General features: G+C 37.1%; 2 protein-coding genes across 2 annotated transcripts; one reads left to right on the top strand and one right to left on the bottom strand.

The window, feature by feature from the left end:
- The first annotated feature begins 976 nt into the window (after nt 1–976).
- On the top strand, nt 977–8,962 carry LOC306860708 (uncharacterized protein). Its single transcript, XM_079402541.1, has 8 exons — nt 977–1,361; nt 3,434–3,483; nt 3,759–3,813; nt 4,095–4,126; nt 4,255–4,386; nt 5,450–5,614; nt 5,702–5,842; nt 5,983–8,962. Exons 1-8 carry the CDS (start codon nt 1,345–1,347, stop codon nt 6,285–6,287), a joined length of 897 nt encoding a protein of 298 aa, XP_079258667.1. The 5' UTR covers nt 977–1,344; the 3' UTR covers nt 6,288–8,962.
- Nucleotides 8,963–10,932: 1,970 nt separating this feature from the next.
- LOC306860506 (major facilitator superfamily domain-containing protein 4B-like) lies at nt 10,933–15,967 on the bottom strand (the record flags this gene model as incomplete). The annotated part of the gene is made up of 10 exons (XM_079402239.1): nt 10,933–11,060; nt 11,178–11,295; nt 11,375–11,445; nt 11,688–11,835; nt 12,021–12,194; nt 12,280–12,410; nt 13,208–13,361; nt 13,441–13,674; nt 14,440–14,638; nt 15,738–15,967. The coding sequence occupies 10 exons, from the start codon at nt 15,965–15,967 to the stop codon at nt 10,933–10,935; spliced, it is 1,587 nt and encodes a 528-aa protein (XP_079258365.1).
- Between the last annotated feature and the right edge of the window lie 2,019 nt (nt 15,968–17,986).

Below are 17,986 nucleotides of genomic sequence, written 5' to 3'. Positions count from 1 at the left end.
GAAGATTATGTTTGATTTCAATGTTTACAAGAGCTGCAAACCCAGAAACATTCATTCAAAATAACATCATTTCTTACACAATAACAAGTCTACATTACACATCCGTCTGTTTATCTGAGATCATATCATAATGCCGATTTGTTAAACTACCCTTAATTTTTATTTATTCTTCTTCAAAATTGATTTTATTTCAGACAGACTGTCAAATCTAAACAACCCCATTCAAATTGTTTCAAATTAAAACCAGCAAAGTAACTGAAACTTTATAGTTTCAACACCGTTAAGAACTTTATTATATTTGAATTGCACAATCATAGGACACACATCTTATCAAAATATTTTTATTTTATTATTTAGATTTTCAAATGCCAGTGCTAAACCTTCATTGGTTCAAATTATGCCTCTACCAGTGAGGAGAAGCGTTTTCACACGGTCTCAAAGTGCTTTTCTTTATCTGTGAGTAAATGCTTTTTGTACCCTGACCCTCTGACATGCAACTTCTCATCTCTAACCTATTTCCAGCACTGTGCAACAAGACTGATGTTTGACCCAGACTAGTATAAACATGTATTACTGTGCTAATAAACAAGAAAAGCTGAAAGAAATTTGATTATGTCATGTTAACACTGTGTGCTTTAATAGCATAGCTAATGAAAATGAAGTCATGTGTCTTCAAAATAAAACAACTCCTACACACACCTGTTGCCTCCTACAATTGCAACACAACATTTCTCAGTTTGCACAAGAATTAATGTGCCCAAGTGTCTGGTGATACTGGAAACACCCCTAAAACTTCAGTATGTTTATTACACTAATTGAACATGATCTGACTAAACTAGATTTTAAAATAGGTAAAATAAAATAATCGAATCAATTGATTAACCATGTTTCTGGTTGTGAATGAGTGGGTAGTAAAGGACTGTTGCTGAGTGTGGTCATCCAATCCTGGTTTGCGGGCATCTTGCGTTATTCAGACTCCCATCCCACTTTTACTCATAAAAGAATCCTGGCTTTAAGGCCAGGCAGGAGCTAATTAGTTAACATTAGCTACTATTCGACAGCACGCTTAACCAGGTCAATCCGGCCTGTGGATACTTCAACATTTCCCCATTTCCTACTGACACAGACCAACGTGGTGTGCAAACACATGCTCTAGATCGCACACATTTGCGCGTCTTTAGTGCAGTTTGCATTGCATTCGGATAGTTTCGCACAGCTCCGTGCTACAGAAAGCGCTTTCCAGCAGCAGGAGACACCTGGATTTCAGCTGCAAAAAGCCAGCACCTTGGTTTTCAAATACACTTGCGGTTTAAGATAGCACAAGTCTCTCAATCTGTGTGCAGAATGGCGAGACCTTCAAGGTAAGCGCGGGTTGTTTGTCTCTTGCTTGACAGAAATCGCACATGAGTCGATCTGTAATGTGGGTCTCTCCATGTTTGCTAAATGCTAAGTGGCTAACCAGCATTTTTCTACGCGTGTTTACATTGCGACCCAAAACAGCTAAAATCACAAGTCAACACGTAGATTCCCGTCTCTTTATACATGTTAGATCTGTTTTCTTTAAAAACGTGGCTACATCGGTTTCTGCATCTCCAGACGTGCGTATGCTAACCACAAGCAGCCAGCATCAAATAAAAAAGCGGGATAGTAGTTCACGCTGGTGGCTAATTAACGTTATACAAAAACAACCAACTATCCGTCGTCGCCAAAAAAATAAAAACGCCCGCTTTACGGTTATCTCGTAATTTAGCGAAAATGTGGTATACTAAAAACGTATTGCGGTGGAAGTTTGACGTGTTTTCCACAGTTAGCCCCGTGAGCATTAGCGTTAGTTTAGCGGCGCAGCGTCTGTTTTGAGCAGCAGCGGCGCGTCAAACTCAGCGCAATGCGCGCCATTACTTCACACACACACACACGACTCGAGCCGTCTCTCCTGTAAACTTGTGTTTTTACTTAATGCACTTTGGGTTCGGATCTGGTTTCAGTCAGAAATTAAAGCCTTTAGGTAGATAATAAATAAACGTGTTTACGTTACGGGATACATATATATTTAAACGCGCCCGTGTTGTTTTCGTAACATTAGCGTTTGATAAGAGCCACGAGCTCAAGTGACGTTAACACTGGCAACATGTTGTTTCTCATCTGTCAGACTGTATTTTTTATTTAATATGAGAGCTTGTTCTCGTCGGTATAATTTATGGATTGAGGAGGTCCTGTGGGCAGTGAATATAATCTGATCTGCAGGGCCTGTAGTTCAATGCCCCTATCCGAGCAGAGAGCAATTAACCTACTCCAACATGGCCCTGTGTCCTCTGCCCCTTCAGTCAAGCCACACAGCTTTAAATAAGAGGAGTGACAGCTCTGTTGCTATATGGAGGATGAATGATTTTTTTTTTAATAGCCTGGAGTGAAGTTCTGTTGCATTCAGATCAGGTTGTTTAAACATTTTATTTTGTGCAATAACCTGCCATTTCTTTGAGTTCAGACAAATAAATATATATTAAATATAAACACAACCAGAGCTAAATGTTTTATTGTTCCTCTCACATTATTATTATTAATATTATTTAGTCATTTAGCAGACGTGTTTATCCAAAGCGACTTACAAATGAGGACCACAGAAGCAATCAATTGTAGTATTAAAACAGATCCAAAACTAAAAGCTAAAACTTTATAAATACAACCTATACGCATTTGAAAAATAAAGAAATTAAATAAAAATGACAAATGCATACAACAAAATTTCAAAACTTATCATTTAAATGAAAAACACAAAATAAAGCTAAAAACAATTGAAAATATTAAAGAATAAAAGGTATGAGTATAATGATTCTAACATAACACTAAGCCAAACACCAAAAAACAACTGTATATATGTACAACCACACACACATGCATACACATTTATAAATTCAGTATATATATATATATATATATAATTTCCATTTAGTTTGTTGAAGTATTAAAATAACTCAAATTAAATAAAACTAAAACTTAATAAGACCTATACAGACATAATAAATTCAGACATTATTTAACTAAAATTAAAATAGAAAACAAATAGAAATCACAACAGTATAGTTTATCAGTAATCCTAAGAAATAACACTGCCAAACACACATGCTAAAAACAACAACTTACACATAGTAAGAAATGGTTATAAAAACTGAAACAAAAGTGAAACTAGTAAACATACAAGAATAGGTTTGTACATCATTCATTAGTATTTTGTGATTATTGACATTGGAATGTAAGCACTGAAGCATGTAAATGCATTATTGTGGCAGAAAAATATTCATATAGATCGAAGACCCCTGTCGTGAACTAATTTTTAGTTCATAGATAATAAATGATTTATAAACACATTCTACTGCATGTGTGTTTTGTTATCTTGTAGGTCATTTACATTTCCTTTCATGTTCTCTGTGCACAGGAATAAAAGGGTTGTTGACTATGCACAATTCCAGGAGTCTGACGATGCAGGTAAGCTCCTCTAATGCAAATATTTACCCTGTTGCATACATCACCATTGTGTCCCACTTTACGGAGTTCCCACAGTCAGGAAATATCAGGAAGATTTAAAAAATGTTTTCCTCCAGGTTTGAAAAAATTAAAATAAAAAAATGATGGGAAAAAGAGCTCTAATTAATGTTAAATAATGACACTGTGCTGCATTAATAGTTTAGTAGATGCAGTGTTGAATTTGCTTTGAAGTCGTGCTGTTTTCTAACCTGATTCAACTGAATGACATGATACAGATGAGGAATATGGAAAAGAATCGGATCTGCCTGAGAAGACCTCTGTAAAACGCAGGTCAGTCTGTTTGAATAATTCTATTATTGTTAAATATGAATATGTAGCATCTGAGATGGTAATAAATTATTACTATCTTATGAAAGCAAAAAATAATGTAAAAAGTGTGTTTCAGTTTAAGCACCGCTGTCTCATTTGCATGTATTTATTTTAGTGCTCCTCCATTTGAAATGTTATTTATGAGCTGCATACATATTACACCGTTTTATTTAAATTCATGTATTTTCTCTGAATTATTTTAAATACCCTTAAAAATAAATGCTATATTTCTTCTTATGTAGTGATGATTCTCGAATCAAGAAGGACCACAAGAGTGAGTCAATTCTTATATTACTTTTTTGCAATTATTTTATATTAGGATTTAACATTTAAATATTTTTTAAATACTTTATTTAGTTATTGAATATTCTGACAAAATGCTTTTTCATCCCCATATTCTAGAAGATTTAAGTGATGATGACAATGACTATGGGGAGGATGAGGAAGAGGAGGATGATGGTGGTGACAGTGATTTTGATGCTAAAGAGGCCAGCAGGGGGAGACAGGCAACAGCTAAACGGAAAAGGGCTGCAGGTATTACCATTATAAACACTGAATGACTGCTTCATTTATTACGGACAGTCATTTCTGACACCTTTGATGGTGTAAGGTACTTTCTGTGCATGTTGGACATTCAGCCTCGTAAAGGTTTTTATATTTTAGGCTCTTCATTAAATTCTAAATATATTATATAAAATATAAACAAAATAAGTTAAATCTAGATAATGGCTCGTATTCTTCCGTCTGTGTAATTTTAGTATCATTGAGATGCTTTTATAAAAAAAAAATAGATTTTGAGTTTTTATGTTTGTTTTCTGTTTTCGTTTAAATTTGAATTAAGGTTTTGCTCGCTTTTGTTATTTTTATTAGTTTTTAAAAATGTATATCTATAGTTTGTAGTTTTTATTTCAGCTTTAGTTTTAGTCATTTTAGCACATAAGAAATGTTTGTTTGACAACAAGTTGATAGAAAAGGTTTTTTTTTTTCATGTTGTTTTTCAGTTTCATTTCGAGTAACAATTTTTTTTTATATATATATATATATATATATATATATATATATATATATATATATATATATATATATATATATATATATATATGGTTTTAGTTAACTATATTAAAACTGGTGGCAATTAAGTAAATATTGTTTGAAGTTTTTAGTTAATGAATTATTCAAATAGTATACAGTAAAAATGTAAGCATCCCAAATAAGGGAAAATAGATTTGTTTGACTAGTACTGTATAATGTTAAATAAAAACATCCCACATCACAAACTTTACTCTGTCAGTAAGCAGTGATTAATATCTATCTATTAAACTCCATGTAATATCTATTGTTAATAATAGTTTAAATTTCATGCTTTTTTTCTTTCGCTCTTTATGCTGTTAAAATGCAATTTTGTTCTTTTATTCCTCTTTACAATGTCAGCCTGCTCTCGTCTGTAATTACCTTGCTTTTATTCACTTAGGCAAAACCGCAGTAACATTTTCATGCCTGTGTTTGTGATTTGTTTATGCATTTTGCATATTAATGCAGAGTTAACAGACCTTCAGCTTGCGTTAATTAACCATGCATCTGCTCTTTTGACGCACAGATGACAGTGATGATGGTAAGGTTGTGAGGAAGAAGGGTCGGCAGGTGCGTCAGGCTGCCACTAAAGCTGCATCCAAACAGAGGGAGATTCTTCTTGGGGATGGAGGAAGTGAGGAGGGAGAGGAAGAGGAGGAGGAGGAAGATGACAGTGACGTTTACACTGGGGGTATGTAGAGTATTAAATTGACATAGACGTTAGCTAACAGTGAGATAACTTGTTGATTTCAATCATACTTCTCTCTTCTGCTCATAGAGGATTCAGGCAGTGATGAAGACTTCATGGTTGAGGATGACGATGATGACAGTGATTATGGCCGACCTAAACGAAAGATCGCAAAAGTGAGCAGGAGAAGCAAAGACAAGAAATCCCCTAAACCCAAGATAAGGGCTTCAGGTAAAGCCACCCTTAATCCTACCATCAGAAAGGTCTACTGTAATACCTTCCTAATTAATCACTTCCTGCTCAAATTAATTAAGAACTTCCTCCAGATGCCTTTAACAGTTACAGTAATCAAGTCAATTATCTTCTCCTAGCGACCCGAGGGCCCAAGAAGAGGAGAGGAAAACGTCAGACGAAGGTGAAGAGAGTTGTGAAGAAGGCCTCACCTAAAGCCGAAGATGAAGATATCGAGAGCAACAAGGAGGAGGAAGAGGACGAGGCGCAAGAGGAAGACAGAAAGGAGTCGCCCGCCTCCAAGAAGACGAAGGATGACGAAAGCGGCGCCGAAGGAGAGGAAAACAAGGACAACGGAGAAAAGGAGGAGGAGAAGGAGAATGAGAAAAAGGAAAAGGAAAAGGACGATGTTTCTGAGGAGGAAGCTCCATCAGGCGAAGACTGAGCTCTTTCACTTGCTGGTGAACGGGTCTGTTGTCTGTTTTTCTTAACGAGGAGCAGTAGGATTTAATTCCCACAATACTCAAGAGTGTTTTGGATGTTTGTTATGTCTCTCAGCTTGTAAATACCATATCTCAAAAACGAAATATGTAAAGTATCATCAGACCTATTTTAAATCTGTACGGTTTGGCCTAATCCCGAAATGCGGTCTTTCATATTAATATTTATTAGGGGTGTAACGATATCAGAAACCGAACCGAAAGATCGCGATACACCACCCACGATACGAATCGCGGTACTCTCACGCCCCCTGCTTCCCCTTGTTGAGGTTAAAGGCACTTATCTCTAACTAACTTAATTTAAACAAATTTTTCTTTGCGTACATTTGATTAAATTGTATTAGTAACGACTAATAAGAGCTTTTTACATTTTGTTCTAAATATTCTATTCTAAATTCTGATTTCCAAGTGCATGTCATTTCACGTGACTTGGGAGTGAGCGTCACACTCGGTTGCTAGTATATGCAGGATGGCTGCTTCACATAGTACTGAAATTGCAGATCCCCTGGACACATTTAAGACTCCTGTGTGGGAACACTTTGGTTTTCCAGTGGAGTACAGGAATGGAATTCGTGTCGTAGACAAAGCGCACACAATCTGTCGTAACTGTTTCACAAAACTCGTTCACATATCGCGTCTTTTGCGCGCTCAAGTTCGTTATTTCAAATGTAGACGCGCGGTATGCGCGCTCATAATGGAAGCGACGCGCTCGTTTTTTCCAGGCGCGTCCGCGCCGCATCGAGATAAAAACTTCCTCACCTTTTCCGTTACTTTGTAACCTCAGCAGCTTTTTTGAAGTATGGGGTGCACCCAAACACTGCAGCGTTTTTTACTTTTCTTAGTAAATAAACCTTGTAACAGAGTTACAGCAAGGGTTTTTCGGTGGTGGAAATCCATTGCTGAAATTTCCTGGGTTGTAACGGAGAGCGCAGCTGATGGTTACTTAGCAACGACAGACGCCTCCGGAGCGCAACCGCCCGAGCGTTTTGGAAGAAAGGAGAAAGCGGCGCACCTAGCGTTTTCCACGCGTTTTTAGGCGCGATATGTGAACGGCCCCTTATACGACAGGAAACACATCTCATGGTGCGTTCACACCAGACGCGAATGAAGCGTGATAAGCGCGAGTGATTTACATGTTAAGTCAATGAAAAGACGCGATTAGACATCCTGCGGCGCGAATGAGGCGACCGCGTTTCAGTCAGAATGTGCTGCATGATGGTGTTTTTGAAAAAGAACTTAAAACTTAATTGAACTTCCAAATGTTTCTTAGAGTGGACAAGCCAGTGTTTATTTTTGACTAGAGTACATTGGAGTTTATTTCGTTTTAGTTTACTTCAGGTAAGCTGACTTCACTAAAGAGACGAATGTTTATTTCTGAGTACCTACATTGGAGTTATCTCATATTAGTTTACTCTGTTAAACTGGCTGCACTAAAGAGAGAAATGTTTTATTTTGACTAGTCTACATTGGAGGTATTTATTTCGTTTTTGTTTACTCCGGTATGCTGACTGCACTAAAAATGTGAAGCCAAAGTTAATAAAGGAAAAGTTAAGTCAAGCATTGTTATTATTGAGTTAAGTGAATGTATTGTTCCTTAGCATTGCTGGTAAGATGACATGAACCCTACCCCCACAGCAAACCGGACCGGACCGTGGCTCCAAAACCGTGAACCTAACCGAACCGTGCCACTGGTGTATCGTTACACCCCTAATATTTATCAATGTTTCAATTATAGCATTGCCGAAACCGTTTTGTTACAGTTGACCTCTAATGTATAACAAAGGACGACGATGATTTGCCCTAAAAATACAATTATACTGTAGGCTCTGTAGTTTACTTTCGGGCACCTTAAAATTTTTCCAAATGCATTTGAAAAGAACGCAACTGCTCGTTAATTCCCAAACCAACCATTTTTGTGACTTTTAATGTACATGATCTCATCCCAGCTGCGTTGACCGGTGAAAAAACATTCTTATAATGAACATATACGCTTGTCGTCATGAACTGCACTGGATTGTTGTGGCTGCAGTTCAGTCACGTGATTTTCTTGCTACGTCAACTGTACGTTACGTGGCTCTAGTATGCTACTTTCTCCCACTTTCCGTGCAGTTATTTCTTGATTCAGTCTAGTAAATCAGCTTTTTTCCGTCTGAGCATTTGAACTAAGATGACTTTTTCTATGGTTGTATTGAACCTCTTTCATGGTTGGCATGCTTTCATGTACGTGGTGCGAAGTACGTCGGTGGGCGGAGTCTCGGGCTCCGATGTAAACCTTCAGGATGAGTGATGTCTGAAGTGAGCTAGTGAACCTTATTATTGACCTCTGTGATGCTTCATGTGTGCATTTTTTTTAGAATATTTGACGCTTATAGATGCCTTTTTAAATGAGCGTTCCGTTGAGCCATTAGAATGGTAAAAACGAGCTGAATTCAGTGCACACCATCCATAGCTTTCTCAGCTGCATATGACTATTTTTATTGCTTGTATTTCCATCCTAATCTGTAGCCTTTCAGCCTATATAATAATTTATCCAAAATAAATGTTTGTTTTAATTACGCTATTCTGATTTTTGTAAAATTTGTTTTACAAAGAAAAAATAAAATGTATCTTTAAAGAAATCTAGTAGTTGGTGACCTGTTCTTCGCTTTTTTTATGGCATAAACTGTTGTTAGACTGTAATAGAAATGACATCATGACATGACATCATGACGTTTTACTATCTTCTTTCAGATTAAAAACATGACATCCAGCTGTTTTCTTCAAGTGCTGGATGAATATACAGTAGTTGAAGCACAGCTCCTTCCTGAGTTCTTACAGGTTTGAAGAAGATCAGAGAAGACTGATCTCTGATGTGCCGCTGTGTTTTATGTTTGTACAGTTCCTTAAGCTATCCTATATACTTTCTTTTATAACCAATACTGTGCATCCCAGGATGGCTGAATATAGTATCACACATGAAATCAAAGCAATAGCTTGAGAGAAACACTACTTTTTCTTTTACTCTTCTTTTATCAGCTTTCATGCATGATGCAAAGATCTTTCTGGAAGAGTTCAGCTGAGCAAGATTTGCTTTTATACAAATAGAAAACAGTGTGGCAATGACCTCTATCATTTTTGAGGGGATTTCCCAGCAGTGCACAATAAAATACTTAATGGTTGTCACATTTATTATTGATCTGTGTATTTTTGTGGATAAAACAGAGTTCTATAGGAATTCATGCAATCTGTAATTTTGCATGAGAGTTCAAGATTAATGCAGATTTTGCGATGTATTCAAATTGGTCATGCAGATTCACCATGCTGACCATCTGAGCTGTGCTTTATGCATTGTTATACTACTACTGACATTAGAAAATGGGAAATTTTGCAGAATTTTAGCCCAAATTTCGCTAGTGTAAGATGACCTTTAAGATGACAACCATTTTGGGACAGTTCACCCAAAATTGAGACTTGTATCATTTACTCACGCTCATGCAGTTCTAAACCTGAAGGATTTCTGTCTTCTGTGTGGAGCCCCACACATGACATGCAGAGGAAGAAGAAGAAAAATAATAATTTGTTCCCATGATTTAATTTGTTGCCTTGTCTCAGATAAATCGTCATCTGGAAATTTAAGAATCCATTCGTGACCACGTTGTACGAATTTGTTACTTATTTTTAAATCAAAATGAGGGAAAAAAATTGTACAACATGGCCACAATTTACTATAACGAGAAAACGGTTTAAGTTATGGGAACAATTCTTAATACATAGCCATAATTTAACTAAAAATAATTCTTAATTTCTGTTCTTGATATATATTTGCATGTCATGCGGGGCTCTGTATTTACACAAAAGGTATTTTAAAGTTTTTGTTGTAACTACAATAACACAATATTAGACTCCAGTGGCCTTCATTGTATAGAAAAAAAATACAGTTTTCAATTTTCTGGGGTTGCAAAGTATAAAAAGTAATACAGGTTTGGATCAAGAGTGAGTAATTCAGCATCTGACCTCAATCATAATTTGTCTAGGGCGCATATGCTGTATTTATTTTGGCAGAACACATGAAGTTTACACCGCATGGTGGTGACATGGTGAACAATAATTTATTGCAAATAATTGTTTGCCTCAGTCATCATAAGTTTATTTATTTTTCATGTTAATGCAGTATATTACTCCATGAACTCCAGCCCAAGACCAGTTTAACCAAGAAAAAAACAAAACAGTTTTGAATGACTAGGGAAGTTCTAGGAATTTCTGCTTCAGGTTGGTGAATTATTAAATGAGAGTTTTATCTGGTATTTAATTCAGTGTTAATGATTTTCAGTCTTGGGTAAAATACAAAACTTTATACATTTTATGCCATCAATTGCTTAACCCCCCTCCTGTAATTAAACATTTCTCATATTTGTTAGTCTTCTGTTGCAATAATATTCATAAATTAACAGTCAAGATTATCTGCGAGAAACTGAACATCAAATAAACCAAAAATCCATATATACCAATACCAAACTTACATAAAATACACAAATATGATAATAAAAGCACACTGACTGTTTACAGTTGCATTGTTAAGTGTTTCCAGCAGGTTATGACCCATGAATAGTCTCATCCAGAGTCACATTTAATAGATTCAGTTTGTATTACAGCAACTTTTTGTTCTGGAGCTGTTTTCTCTGAAGCAAGTGGAGCAGGTGCTGGTGGCGCTTCCACCATGGCTGTTTTTTTAGATGCTCCTGGATGATGAACACATTGAGCCAGAGTCATATATGTTGTCCATTTTACTCAAACATTATTACTATCACCAGTTCACCAGTACATAAATTATCACCATGTAAGTTTGATGTTTTTACCTGTGAGATTTCTGTGGATGTGGTTGCACAGGATCACGCTGAGAAAGAAGACGAAACCGAGGCATCCGATGACCAATCCACACACCAAAAAACTGTAAGTGCCTTTTTTCTGAATTAACTAGAAGGAATTTGCTCAGGGTTATTTACTTCCTAAGAAAAGCTTTCCCAAATGTAAAAACAGGAGCCTAAGAACTTACTGATCCAACCAACACCTGCAACGTCATCTCACCCATTCCAGCAGTTGTCACTAAGACTGTTGTTGCACATCCTGAAGAAAAAAAAGAGAAAGGGTTTGTGTTTGTTTGGCTTCATTTGTTCAGAATTGTGGGGACCATCAGAAGAATCTGAAGTCTAGTGTAATAAATATATTTAGCTCTATTTAATTTTCAAATTAAATTTTTTTTCATCTGCTTACACACAGAATCTTTACTTGTCACACAATTTCTGAAACCTGACACTCAAACACCAGAACCACGCACCAAATCTACAATCTACTTATGTGTAATTTACCGCAGTACTCTAGGATATCCTCGGTATAGGCCACAAGGCAGGGGAAAACACTGCTGATGAAAAGCCCAAGCAAGGTCGTCCCAACAAACAGAAACACTCTGTTTGTGTAGAGGATCAGTAACAGCAGCAATGTTACAATCACACCAGCCTAAAGAGAGAGGATTCACATTCAACACTCCTAAATCATTGATTCATTCATTACATACTCAACAGCCACATGCTGTATTTCGAATAGCTGATAGCAACAAGGGAGCAGCATGATAGTAAAAACTTTATACTCCATAAACAGTGATGATGAGCTATACTGTATTACAGAGTTTGATAATAGATTACCAGGTTCACGACGAGCAGATGCACAGATCTGAATCGGTATGACAGCGGGATGGACACCAGTCGTCCAGCAGTGACAGCTGCCCAGAAGATACAGTTCAGGTATGCTGCCATTTTAGCGTGCAGAGACATGGGAGCTGAAACAGCGTATGTGTAAACAAATCCGGCATAGAGCCCCTAAAAGTGAGGTTCAAGGGTCAATATTAACTAGCAGTTCTCAAAAGTATTCATAAGAATAATTAGTCTCATTGAGCTCACTCACCATAATACCTTCTGTCATGAATAACACCAAACCGCTTAAGATGTGGATACCAAAAAACGTGACCGGTAACCCACGCAGGCTGCCATTCATACAGCAGCTGAAGATGTTTCCATGTCCTCCATGATGAAAACCTATAAGGACCATAATAAAAAAGTAAAACAAGTTGCATGAATGGTTTTACATGTTAGTTTCCAGCAACTACACTACTGTTTAAAAGTTTAAAAGGGTCAGTAGAATTGTTTTTGAAATAAAGTAATAATTTTATTAATCAGGAATGCATTTAATTGATCAAAAGGGACATTCAAGACATTTTTAATGTTTACAAAAGATTGCTATTTCAAATAAATGCTGCTTTTGAACTTTCTATTCACCAAAGTATCCTGAAAAAAAGGTTATGGTTTCCACAAGAACATTAAGCAATTCAACTTTCAACATTGATTATAATAAGAAATGTTTCTTGAGCAGCAAATCAGCATATTAGACTGATTTCTGAAGGATCATGTGACACTGAAGACTGGAAATTCAGCTTTGCATCACAGGAATTAATAACATTTTAAAATACATTTAAATAGAAAACAGGTTATTTTAAATTTTAAAAATCTTTCACAATATATCTGTTTTTATTGTATTTTTGCTCAAATAAATGTAGCCTTAGTAAGCCTTCAGTGATGTGGTAAATTAAAGGGATAGTTCACCCAAAAAAGAAAATTCTGTTATTAATTACCTTTCGGGGCCAAGGAACATTTCAGTTGCATTGCTGTCTATGCAGGTTCAGAGAGCTCTTGGATTTTATCAAAATTATCTTAACTTGTGTTTCGAAGATGAATGAAGGTCTTACGAGTTTGGAACAACACGAGGGTGAGTAATTAATGACAGAATTTTCATTTTTGAGTGAACTATCCCTTTAAGACATGCTGTTCACTTCTACCTGCATCGTCTGGTTCAGATATTTCTGTGCCTTCTGGTGCTTTAGTCTCCATGGCCAGCTCATCTTTGTCCAGCAGTCGTGGTGTGCTATTTGGGCAGAAGGGGAGCAGCTTCTCTTGGTACATCAGCACAAAAACCACAGTTGGCACAGGCAACTAGAAGAGAAAAACACTGAGATCTCACAGAGACCCAAGACCTTCCACGAACCACACACAGGGCTATGCATCAGCTTACATTTATGAGAGCCATGATCCAGAAGGCATACGCCACATTGGCCTTCTCCTCCACCGGCTCTGAGTGCGGGGAATTCTCAGTGAGGATTACAGGTGACCTGAAGCTGGATCTGAAGTGGTGAATTATCTCTGAGGCATTTTCTGTGCTATTACTGCCCAGGCAGTGCTCTGATATGAAAGGGTCTGCAATCAGGGGGCTCACCAGAGCTCCGAGCCCAATGAAGAAGTGCAGTGCCTGGAAAGAGAGTGAAGACACAGACAGGAGACTCAAATTAGAGCTGTCAATCTAAGGTGTTAATTTAATACAATTAATTATGAAATAAATAAATAATACATTTAATTATGTGCCTATACAAACCACATTCCCCTCCTTAATAAAAGAAAATGTTGCATAAAAAAAACAGGAAAATATGGCACAATTTCTTTTTGCATTGTGGCATGAATATCAGGACAGATAACCATATAATTCCAGTTTTCATTAAGTGTATAGTATTTCTGTTGTTTAAAGGGAATTCCATTACTGTAATAATGTTATTTATTACACTGCATAACAGTAAAACACTGTTTGCAAAGATTTTTAATTAAAATAAATGATTATTAACATTTTAATACATTTTAAATTTATATAAATTATGGTTATAATAATTATCATTATAATGATAACATAAGACCTATTTTGCATTAAAGTAATGATGATTTTTTTACTGCTTTATTCTCTAATTAAAATATTAACAGGATGAGGACACAAGGAGATTTTTATTTATTTTATTTATTTAGGGACTCTTTTTAGACGCTCTCTTGCATTTCTTGATTACTTTTCACATAATTCCATTTGAATTAGGCTACATCTTTTTCCACTTTACAGGACCATCACTGACCCTATACATTAAACAGACTTTCATACCAATATAACTAGTTGAAATAAACACTGTAAAGAACTGAATGTATGGACTAGCACCTATCCTGAGTGAGATATATGAAGATAAATGTCTTTCCTCACCTGTAGAAAGATAGCAGAGTCTTTCTTATAAATGGACACCAGTTGGATGTTTGCAATAGTGTCGATGATGCCCATCGCCAGACCTGACACTGCCATAGCAACCGCCAGCAACAGCACATTATAGCAAAGTGGGATGATAGCAAAAACCACAGAGATGATGAGGGAGGAGAGGAAGAGAGCGATGAGGGCCCAGAACAACCTGAGAACACAAGGAATAGCTTGGATGCTTGATTACTTGTTATTTGTTAACTATCCCTATTTATTTCTCAGATATAAACTTTTGTTTCAAAATATTGCACATGCTACAGTTTAAGATCTGTAAGATCTATCAAGACACCACCGTTTGCTATTCCACAACGTGATGTTCATCTGCACTTCATGGATAGTCTTAAATTGTAAATTTTATTTATGTGCTTTTATGTGTCTGACAGCTAGTCAGACAGTCAGTAGTAGTGCTACACAAGTATTTATTTGTTTTACTCTATTTTGTATGTTACCAAAGTGATTTATTCTGTTTTTATTTAATCATTTTTATTTGTTAAAAATAATAATAATAAATTTCATGAATTATAAAAATCTAATTTTTTTTAACAGAAAAATTACAATTAAAATGACATTTTAATTGCATTTCCCCAAACGGTGCAGCTCTAGTTAGAATAATGATTTTCTACCCTGTGAGTAATGCAAGGTGTCCGTAAAATACAGCAGACATATGTCTTTAAAACTATAACAAATATTTTATATGATTATTTTCAAAATAGATTTGTAAACATGTATAACTTTCTGTAACTTTAGTTTTTAATTTTTTAAACAAGTTATACAAATAAACATGTAGGTGTTAGCTTTATGATAAACCACAGCTCAAGGGTTACAATTTTCTCTTTGTGTGAGAGACATGGTGAAAGTGAAAGAACATTTTATTGCACTGTGTTCAGATCACTTCTATTGAGGATGTCAAGAAGTTTCAGGCTGAAAACTGACATGAAACATAGCAATAAATCAGTGTTAAACTATAAAGCGGCCATAATAAAAGGTCAACCAACATCTGAGATTCACAAGGTTAATCTTGAAAAAAAAGGAAAAGAGGGACAAAAAGTGCATAAACTCTCCAGGCAGGAGTGTAATTGACTCTGACAGCCTTTTACTGTGTCTTGACATGAACTGAATATCTCAAGAGAAACTAAACAACAGTGTGTTTCCCAAACAGTGGAGTAATGGAGAGTTTATCTTGATGCAGATGTCCATCTCCAGCAGTCTCCTCATACAGTTTCTCAGCAGAGACGTGCTGCTCTACTCACGTTTTTGTGAAAAATCCTCCAATCGAGCTGCCGATGAGCAGGCAGAACTGCTGGGAGAAGAACACCCAGGTGATCTCCTGTAACGTGGAGCCAGTCTGGCATTTTAGATCTAGGATCGTAGGCCCCAGAAAAGCTATGCTCAGTCCAAAGCTGAAGAACACACTCCAGTATGTCAGTGTATGTTGCCAGTTCCTTCTGAAAAGTGTTATTATACGCTCGTCAATTAACATAGCGTGAAAATCTCCAACCTCTTCCGCTCACAGTTGTAGTTCTTGGAGTCCTGGAATCTGAATGTTTCTTTCTATGGGTTTTAGATTATTTGCTTAGATGACAGATCACAGAATAGATGATAATTTCCTGCTTATATATTCCTTCACTCCTCCCATTTCATGAACCTTTGTGCGATGCTTCTGAAGTTAATGCCTAAAAATCACCTGTCAACAGAGCTCTTCGAAACTGTCAATGATTTTCAGTTCGACTGTCAATGATTTTGATTCTCAATGAGAGTCGTGGATTAAAATGTGATAATCTGAACACAACTGGACCATTTATATTACATCAGCATGCTTTATGGGACATTATGTCTGCATAATCTCACAAAGAAACAATGTCTAAAAGAGCATTTCTTACTCATTTGTAAAGGTTGGCTATAAATATATTCCTGGATATTCAACTCAGTATGCATGGATTGTTGATTGAAGTTTATTCTACAAAATAATTCAGAGAGCCAATGGGACAATCATTAGCTTTGTAAAATTACAAAGTGTTACTTATATACAGTACTTGTTAAACAATGGCCTATGAACCCATCCTAAGGTTTGTCTGAAATGTCAAAACCCATACGCTTATAAGGTCCTGGTGAAGACCTGCATGTTTAGATGCATGTCCCTTTAAAACAAAAAAGTTTTATGAATAAATGAAAATGCTTTCACTATTTACTCACTCTAATGTAGTTTCAAATCTGCATGATTTTCTTTATTCTGCAGAATATAATAGAAGATATTTTAAGTAAACAATTAAATGTATGCATTTTTAATTAAATAACTATTACTATATTTATTTTATAATTAATTTCATAAAAATGTCATTCATGTATATTAACTACATTTAGAAACATATTGAAATAAAAATTAATATTGTCATCATTAACTCATCCTCATGTCATTTGAAGCCTGTATGAATTTCTTTATTCTGCAGAATACAAAAAAATATTTTAAAGATATTTGATATATTCGACAGCTGGTAGATGACCTCATTGATCTGCCTCTGGATGGGGAACGGACCAATGTAGCGGGGACTTTCTGCAGGGCAGGTCGAGGTGCAGATCCCGGGTTGATAACCTTACTTGGTCGCCATGGTAATTGGGAGCAGGGGCACGCCGGGCATCTGCAAAGCTCTTATGCCTCCGCACTGCCTGTCGGAGGTGGATGGGAGCGGAGTCCCACACTCTCTCGCTCGGAACCAGTGGTCAACAGCTGGAACCTCTGAAGGCTCTCCCGTCCATGGGAAGAGCGGTGGCTGGTAACAGAGCATGCACTAAAAGGCTGTGAGCCCAGGAGTTCTATCGGAGGGAGTTCTGTGCATACTCGGCCTACGGGAGGAAACGGCTCCAGCTGTGTTGGTCTTCTTGGCAGTATGCGCAGAGGTAACGTCCGAGTTCTTGGATTTTCCGCTCAGTCTGGCCATTCATCTGGGGATGGCATCCGGAGGACAAGCTCACCGTGACTCCTAGCAGATGGAAGGCTTTCTACACATGGGAGATAAACTGCGGGCCCCGATCTGAGACAATATCCTCAGGTATGCCAACGTTTCTGAAGACATGGGTGAATAGCATTTCGGCGGTCTCCAGGGCAGTTGGCAACCCACGGAGGGGAATAAATTTACAGGCTTTTGAGAAGCGATCCACTGCTACTAGGATACAGGTGTAACCAGCTGATTCGGGTAAGTCAGTCACAAAGTCTATCCCCATGTGTGACCAGGGCTGGTGCGGAATGGGGAGGGGCACGAGCTTGAAGGAGAAGGTGATGAGGAGTCGAGGACATGGCACAGACTGAGCAACTGCGGACGTACCTGGTGACATCACGGGACATACTGGGCCACCAATACCGAGCTTGGAGGAGCGAGAGGGTCCGTTGGCTGCCTGGATGTCCAGAGCCCGGTACATTATGAACTGAGCCCAGAAGGGATTGCTGTTGGGAAGTGGGGATAAAAGTCTTCCCTTCTGGGCCTCCAAGCGGAGCAGGTTCGGT

The sequence above is a fragment of the Barbus barbus genome (assembly GCF_936440315.1).
Source record: "Barbus barbus genome assembly, chromosome: 41".
Classification (NCBI taxonomy): domain Eukaryota; kingdom Metazoa; phylum Chordata; class Actinopteri; order Cypriniformes; family Cyprinidae; genus Barbus; species Barbus barbus.
The sequence above is the reverse complement of the archived record's forward strand: the minus strand, read 5'-3'. Positions and strand labels throughout refer to the sequence as shown.